This window comes from Haliaeetus leucocephalus, unplaced genomic scaffold (assembly GCF_000737465.1).
Source record: "Haliaeetus leucocephalus isolate CR32 unplaced genomic scaffold, Haliaeetus_leucocephalus-4.0 Scaffold92, whole genome shotgun sequence".
Classification (NCBI taxonomy): Eukaryota; Metazoa; Chordata; class Aves; order Accipitriformes; family Accipitridae; genus Haliaeetus; species Haliaeetus leucocephalus.
In genome coordinates, this window is record NW_010972528.1 from 8,427,125 (window position 1) to 8,435,112 (window position 7,988).

The 7,988-nt window shown below is 37.4% G+C and overlaps 2 protein-coding genes across 2 annotated transcripts in view; both read left to right on the forward strand.

Moving 5' to 3' along the window:
* Positions 1–7,742: 7,742 nt before the first annotated feature.
* Positions 7,743–7,988, forward strand: part of LOC104842715 (putative uncharacterized protein FLJ35645) — a 1,060-nt gene continuing 814 nt past the window's right edge. The window contains exon 1 of the mRNA XM_010585228.1: positions 7,743–7,951. Within this exon, the coding sequence (XP_010583530.1) occupies positions 7,743–7,951 (209 nt within the window). The remainder of the gene's footprint in view (positions 7,952–7,988) is intronic.
* The window catches only part of SIAH1 (siah E3 ubiquitin protein ligase 1), a 19,486-nt gene continuing 19,425 nt past the window's right edge, over positions 7,928–7,988 (forward strand). Inside the window, exon 1 of the mRNA XM_010585039.1 lies at positions 7,928–7,951. The gene's annotated coding sequence lies outside the window, so the exon portion shown is untranslated. The remainder of the gene's footprint in view (positions 7,952–7,988) is intronic.

Sequence of the window (7,988 nt, forward strand, 5' to 3'; positions counted from 1 at the left end):
TTTTACATTTAATTTTGGGCTTACTTTGGTGTATATGCTTAATCTTTAATGAATCAAGTCTAATAATTTTAAAAAAGAGAGTCTTTCACCTTAGCTGTCCTCTCCACACAACTGAGAGAAATGAAAAAAAAACCCAAAACCACCACCCCCAAAACAAACTGACAAACAATAATAGGAATTAAAACCCCAGCATTTTTAGTAGGTAAAATTATGGTGACATTATTGATGGTCAGTGTCACCATGCTAACTGGGATGGCGAACCTGGTCTTGTCATATATTCTTTGAATTATCCTGTTGCAAACCAGGTTGTGTTTTAATTTCTTTTTTTTTCTCTTGAGACTAGCTATAACACTGTTATAATGACCTCACTGAATAAAAAGAAGCCTGTGACTCAAAAGCTTCCCTATGCAGCACCAGCAATCTAGGGGAGGGCTTGGAAACAAGAGGTGCTACAATAGTAAATGATATTACAGTAGGAAGGAAAAAAGACATGTGCAATATGAAATAGGCATTTGTATCAAAGAACATTATAATGCCTCAAGCTTTCTCTGTGCTCACGTATGAAAAACAGAATGTTGTCTTTTGTAATTTTCCCTCTTCTCTGGTAAATCAGAAGTGTCAGGGATAATGCATGTAATCAGATTTCTTTGTGGCCGACAGCTTCTTCAGTGAGGTGCCCCCTCTGATTTTATAATCCTCATTACACTCTGTGGTGTCTGCTCAGACTAACTCCCAGCAAAATTAACAGGAATGTTGCATGACAAAAGATACCTGATAATAAATATCATTACTTTGTACTGTTTCTAGAATACCTAAAGTAAGGTGTTATATTTAGCCAGTATGTAATTTGCTGATGTATTTCTGGTGACAAGACTTTGTTGCCAGTGATAATGATTTTTAAATGCATTTTAAACGTAAATGTGAATAAAGTGGACCCTTACTGTACTGTATGATCTGATCTTGCTGCATTTATGTCTTGGTGACCACCAGAACTCTGCTGAAAAATTACTAACGAGGAAAAATCAAAACTCCCCAATCACACTTCATTTAAAGCTGAATACAAACCTTGCTTCTTTGTCCAAGCTTCCCCACAGTAGTGCGCTCATTCTTACTGATTCATGCAGAAAATGAAAACCAGGAGACTTTTTGTCTCTGTATGGATAGAGGAGGAAGAGAGGAAAAAAGGGGTGGAAGCATGACCATGTTCTTTGGAGGTGTTCTCAAAATGCTTTTTTTCTGGCAAATGTTTGTGACTGTGCTCAGCCACGGGCCTGAGTACAGTCAATAAGTTAAGGCTGAACAGGGGAACAATGAAACATTCATGTGTACTGAGAGAGCTAGAACAGTAGGAACTGGTAGACGTGGCAGGATCTGAGCAAGGTGTTATTAATCATGCGCCTCAGGAGATTGGTTGCAAGTATAGAAATGGGATTAGTATTTGTTTTCTCATCAGAAAACTTGTAGAGCAGCCATGAGCCTCTGTCAGAGGTATTTCACAAAAGCAAGGAAAGTGGTGCCACTCTCCTTTTCCCTCCAATATGTTCAAGGCATCTATTTAAAAAATAAATAGGCTTATGCCAAAGACATACCTAAATCCTATACAGGTCTCCTCCTGATTGAAACAAATTTAGGAAGGCTTGAAATGTTGGCTGTTTGCCTGAACCATGAGTAACAATATAATGAAACAAACTGTAGGAGTTCAGATAGGAACTACCTATAATATGCCTGGCATGGGACTATGTATGTATACCTCTTAGAAAACTAACTTATTTGTGCCAGCTACAGATGTTTACATACACTGTTTGCTGTTTGTTTCTGTATTAAACTAAAGATGTGTTGAGTTTGGTTCAGAACTTTATATATAATGTTTAGGCACCTGATCATTTGTGTATACAGATTATCTGTCAGAATAATTCAGATCTGGTAAGAGTCTCTGACTTCAAGAAAAAAAAAAAAGAAAAAAAGAAAAAAACCTGGATTACTTATTACTTGGTGTTGTTTCTAATTACCCATCACTGTCCAGTTATGTTGTTCTTCAGGGCATGGTGTAAGACTAATTTCTTCCACCAAGGCATAACCTCACAAAAACCTTGCCAAAAGAAAACCCTCAAAAATGCCTTCTTATCTTGTTCAACCTTACAGACATGCAAATTTCAAAGCTTGAAAAGTTATTATGTATGTTTCACACTATTTTAAAATCAGTTTTTATCTTGTAATTGACTTACTGAATTGCCAAGTAGTTATGAATTTATTTCTGTATAGTATCATGTGCTACACATCCACAGAATTTTTCTGATGTTACACCATTTTAAATGTTATATAATTACACATCTCATTTTTTACTCAGGAGTTAAATGAAGACCACATATTTACATAGTAAGAACTGGATGATTCAGGAGATTTTAGTTAGTTTTAGATTTTTAGGTTTTTAAATTTAGTTAGTTGGAATCTAAAACAGGTCAGAGCTGACTGGAATTGTATTTTATCTAATGATTAGTTATGGATTTTTGCAAAATAATCTGACGGTCTTAAGCCTCTCCTTGTATTCATATGGATCCTCAGGACAATGCATGTGCTAGCTCTTTCTGTTGCTAATAGTGTACGACTTCTGTCTTGAAAATGAGAGCTTGTTTTCTAAAACAGAATTTAGATTAATTACTTCACCCATGTTGGCAGACAGCTGCTTGCTTCCCTCCTAAAACCACAAGGTAATAATTGTCTAGAAATACGCTGATCATAAATATTTCTGTGGAGCTCCATGACCTATCAGATTTGCTAGATAGCCTACAATTGGTTGATAGATTATTAAAATGTATTTTCTAAATAATTGCTACATAAAGAAAAAATATGTGCAACCTAATCCTATGATTCCTGTATGCTAGGATATCTACAAAATGTCAGATGCTGGCTGTTATCAGGAGGGATGAAGCTGGGGAAGAAGGCAAGTCTTGTATTAACTTTTATAGTGCTTCTGAAGAGTTAGTAGATTTGGTATTGCCTAAAATCTCCAGTTCTGAAAATGCTTCTGTAATATAATTTAATATATTTATATGATTTAAAGGGTAACAAGGCACCTCTTCCCACCCAGAATAACATTTTAAAAATAATTTAGTACCTTTTTCACTTTAAAAAGATTCTTTTTGTTTGTCTCCCCAACACTGTGTCCATTGCTAAATTAAAAATCCTTCTGTCTTCCTAATCTTCCTATAAAACCTGTCTTCCACCTCTTATTTCAATTTCAGCTTATAAATCCTGAAAAAGGACGTAAGTGGTAAATAAATCAAATGCATGGAATTAAAACAAAAACAAAAATGGAAAATGTTTCTTTATAAAATAACTGAGATCAGTTAAATTAGTCAATTATGATAATTACAAAATACAGAATATCAGTCTGATATTTTTTCAGGCTGTATGTCTTTTAAGTGTTTGAAGACTTTATACATAGCTGCACTATAATAATAGACTATAACATATAGTTTCTATGAGTATATCCAATCCAGTCAACTGGTACATCAGGACCATCCAATCCAACCAGCCTAATGTAACATTAACTTCAAAATGAAATATTTATTGTTTTAAATACTAACTTTTGGATTCTATTTATTTGCCTTCTGAAACTTTAGTTTTTACTTTTGAAGGTTTAGTTTGTTCACTTTTTTAGTGGAAAGCAAATTTGAGGGAATCACTTGAATGCTGCAGATGTTAGAGGCAGCATTGCAGGAAAAAATCCCCAAGCCTTTTGCCATGTAAAGTATTTATCAGTAAAATTACTGGAGTCAGCAATCCTGTGTATCTATGATGCTTTGCAGGCTAAGAGTGGGATATCACACATATTTCAGAGAATCTCATTACTTTCTTACAAACTAGGTTTAGTTCAACAGTTTATATAAGAAGGTCTTCAGGGTATCCCAAAATTGGTTTCTTGTGGAGTTCTTGTTAGCTCAGAATTTTGTTACAACACAAAATGTGTGCTCCAAACATATGAAACAGCTATTGATGTTTACCTGAAAAAAGTAAGATTATTTTTTTAATGAACTGCTTTAAGTAGTTGTGCTATTCTTTCACTTTCTTGCTGTCAGAAAGTCCCTAAAAAAACTGTTTGTGAATAGAGATGTTTAGCAGCCTAGGCAGTGAAGAATATAAATTAAAAAAAACCAAACTGATCCTACTGCAGTATGAAGAGATCAGTAGAGATCAGCAGCTGATCTTCCATCTTAATCAATATTATTGTCTTCAAGAGCCCTCCAGGATGTTTGAGACAAACTTTGAAAGTTTGCCATCTTCCTTTCTGTGATACTGGGAAATTGTGGATGCCAAAAATCATTAGTAATGCATCCAAAGTGCTCGTATGTATGGGGAAGATATTAATTGGCTAGAAAAAAATAAGGTTTAAAATATTTTTATTTTTGTAAATAGAATGAGCCATTTTGCATATGAAGAATAGCCATTTTCTCCTAAAGTCATACTGTATTTAGTACTTTGAGGAACAGTTATTTTAGATGGCCTTTTGTAATTTGTGTAATCGCTAATTTGTAATTAGTGTACTCTATTATCTTCAGGTACTTCGTTTACCCAAGTCTTGAAATAAGTGTGTTTTGTTGGACACTACTCAATTTTCTTAAGGGCTTAATGTTGTCATTTCAATGCAAAAAAGTAGTTAGGATACTCAAAACTGGGTAAAAATGAATTCTTCATTACTTTTAGAAACTTTAAAATGCTGTAAGTAGAAAATTCACTTAAGCACGTGTATTTTCCTAGCTTCAGTATTGTTACAGACAAGCTTAGAAATGAGTTTATGCTTAGGTGCTTTGCTTAGGACATAGGCACTTAGCTACGAGGATTGAGTGTTACTTTGAATGATCAGAAGCAGTGTTTCTGCCCAAGAAACCAGATCCAGCCACAAAATTTGAGTATCCAGTTTATCCATTGAAAATCATATTTCTACATTTCAAGACAATGCTGCCACGTGTTGCTAATACTCTCTTCATTCTTGAAACAAAGAATGTGTTTTACAGAAACATAAAATATCACTAATGACTTTTCACCTAAAATCTCCTGTATGCTATACTAATATATATATGAACTTTGTAAAATATTATAGCAACTCACATAAATAGTGTGAACTAGAAAAAAGTATTTTATTACATATTAATATGAAACTGAAGACTTACAGGCATTATTGTCTATTAAGGAAACACAGTAATCCCCTTAAACTATAGGCCTACATACACATACAACTTCATCAACCACAGTGGTATTATACCCTTCCATAGTAACAGTAGGTACTTTTCCTACTAAACAAAGCATACAAAAGCAATATCAATAAATTAATAATTAGTAAAGCTTGATGTTAAAAAGACTAACTTCAGTTTACAATTATTATATTGACAGATACTGCTAATTTAATGGTATCCCCATAGAGTCAGGCTTTATCACTCAGCATTTAAAAGGGCCTTAGTTGGAGTGCTGTGTCCAGTCCCAGAACTATAGTCAAAAAAGAATAAAAGGAGCCGTTGCAGAGTATGCAGAGAGAAAATACAAGAATGATCAGAGGCCTTGCAGTGGTGACCTAGAGATAGAAAGGAACTGATGTAATTTACTGAAGATTAAAGTCTTCAAAAACAGAGAAGGGAAAAAAATGTTTCTGTGTTCACTGAAGCGCTTCAACAATGGGCTAAAATTACAATGGGAGATTTAGGTTATATATCATGGGGAGAAACAATGTAATGGTTAAGGACAAACACTAGAGTAGGTTTCAGAGGATGGTTTAAAAATTTCTACTGCTGCAGGAGGATTTTTACGACCTGTTTAGACAAGCATCTGTCAGGAATAAGGAAGGCATAGCTGATTCTACCTTGGAGAAGGAAGATGGATTACATGACCTCTTAATGTGTCTTCGAGACCTTTTAACCTTCATTTCCTACAGTAATGAAGCTTGAGCAATCTTGCTATGGGGTCTATTCCAGTCAGCTCTCTATACTAGCTTTTGAACCTGTGGGCTAATTTCACCCCAGTTTGAGGGAGGAACGTGTCTCAAAGACACTGAAGTTCCCATAACTTTTTTGAGAAGTGTGATGATGGATAGTGGAGGAAAACTGAGATAAGTGGTCTTATTTGAGGGAAGGAGGGAAATGGGAACTCTTTGGACTGCCAGCTGGAGAGCTCCCAGGTGTGAACTGGGTGATGGAGCCGTGGGTGTATGCACACAGCTGGGAAGCAGCTGCATTGGGTGCTCCCTCTAGGACAGCTGTCAGTTACAGGCATGAGCATACTGGGGTGCTATAAAGGGTTAAGGCACGTGGGCAAGCTGGAGTAATTTCAGAGGTGAGGCTAGGGAACATGGGAGTGAAGTGGGAGGTTCGTGTGGTAAGGAGAGAGGGAAGAGAAAAATCCATTAGAAACTAGGATTAATTACTTTCACTGCTCAAGGAACTAGTTTCTAATCAGTGAAAGGCAAATGCTTAGTAATACTGACCAACTAGCAGTGCATTGGATATTGGACTGTGAGACTGTCAACTTGCCTTTTTTTTGCAAAAAGTTAGTGTGTGTTTGCAGGATCAAAGCCTTAGCCACATAGATACTTTGTACAAAACCACACAGACTACTGGAACTGATAAGCATTCTGGTTCTCCTATCCAAAAATACTAACTGCCACTATTATAGAAGCTTTTTTCCTTCTTGTCTACAGAAGACTACCTTTTTTGAAGTTTCCACTACTGAACAGACTTCCATCTGTTTAAAAATACATCAAATGATTGGCCCTACTTTGTACTAAAATCAAAGGTGGAAAAAACCATCTTATATTGGTAACATGTTGCTTCAGGATTGTGTCCTTCCTGTCCAGGACAAAAATAATACTTAATCATAACTTATTTCTGCAAGTATTCAATCAGTCAACCCAGCTATAGGTTGGCAGTCATTACCATGTGTATCACTCCTCGTGAATACTTGAAGGAAAAGGCTCAATAACCACTGCATAGCTACAAGGTGTGCAAGGAAAAATTATGTACAAAGAAGTTACACTCCTATAGTTGTCATCCTTTGACAATAAATAATTCTCTATACTTTGGGAGGATTCTTAAATAGTGGGTTTGGTACATATTGTACTGCATCACTACATTGATACGTTTTTGAGAAGCTGCCTTAAAACTAATCCCCCAAAATCTCTGAATAATAGCAGACTTGGCAGATTCAACACAAAAACGTTATACAAAAAGAAGTGCTTTCTGGTCATCAAAAGGAATGAGGAGGATATTGAAAACCATCTGGATAACCGACTAAACTAGCCAAAGAAAACGCTTCAGTCATTCAAAAATTGAAGTAAGGTGGCAAATATGTATTTTTAAATATTTTACCGAAAGCAAAATAAACAGTGGCTCTCCTCTGGCAAACCTCTGAATAGCTTCAGTAGACGAGCAGGGTCCTAATCCAACAAAGCATGTGTAAAAGCACACTAGCAATTACATTAATTTCATGCAGTTTATGTGCTGGAAGTTTCACATGTGTTTAGGGCGCTGCTGGACGGGGGCCTAACCTGAATTACGCGAAGTCTTTGAAGAAGAGGAGACTGGAGGAGGGGTTTGTTGTCAGTAGTCCCTTAAAATCACCGGAAAGCTCCTGTGCCGGACGTTACCGGCCTCTGTAAGAAAGGCCACTCCCGAGGGCTTTTTAAATTTTTTAAAATAGAATCGATAGCCCTAGCGACGGACCCCACTCGGGCCTCTGAGGCCCTGGCCCCGCAAATGCTGGTGTACCAAAACGCTCGCCTTCACCGCAGGACCGCTCCCGCTGCCCTGGAGGGGGCGGGGGCCGGCCCCGCCACGACGCGCCGGGCGCAGGTCGAGCCTGCGGCCTCTTTCCCGCCCCAGGATGCGGCGCCGACCCGGGCTCGCGTGCTCTCGGGGCCGCGGGGGAGCTGGGCGACCCTGGCGGGGGCTCGGCAGCCGCGCAGGTAAGCAGACGGCCTGCCCCCGGACCCGGGGAGCGGC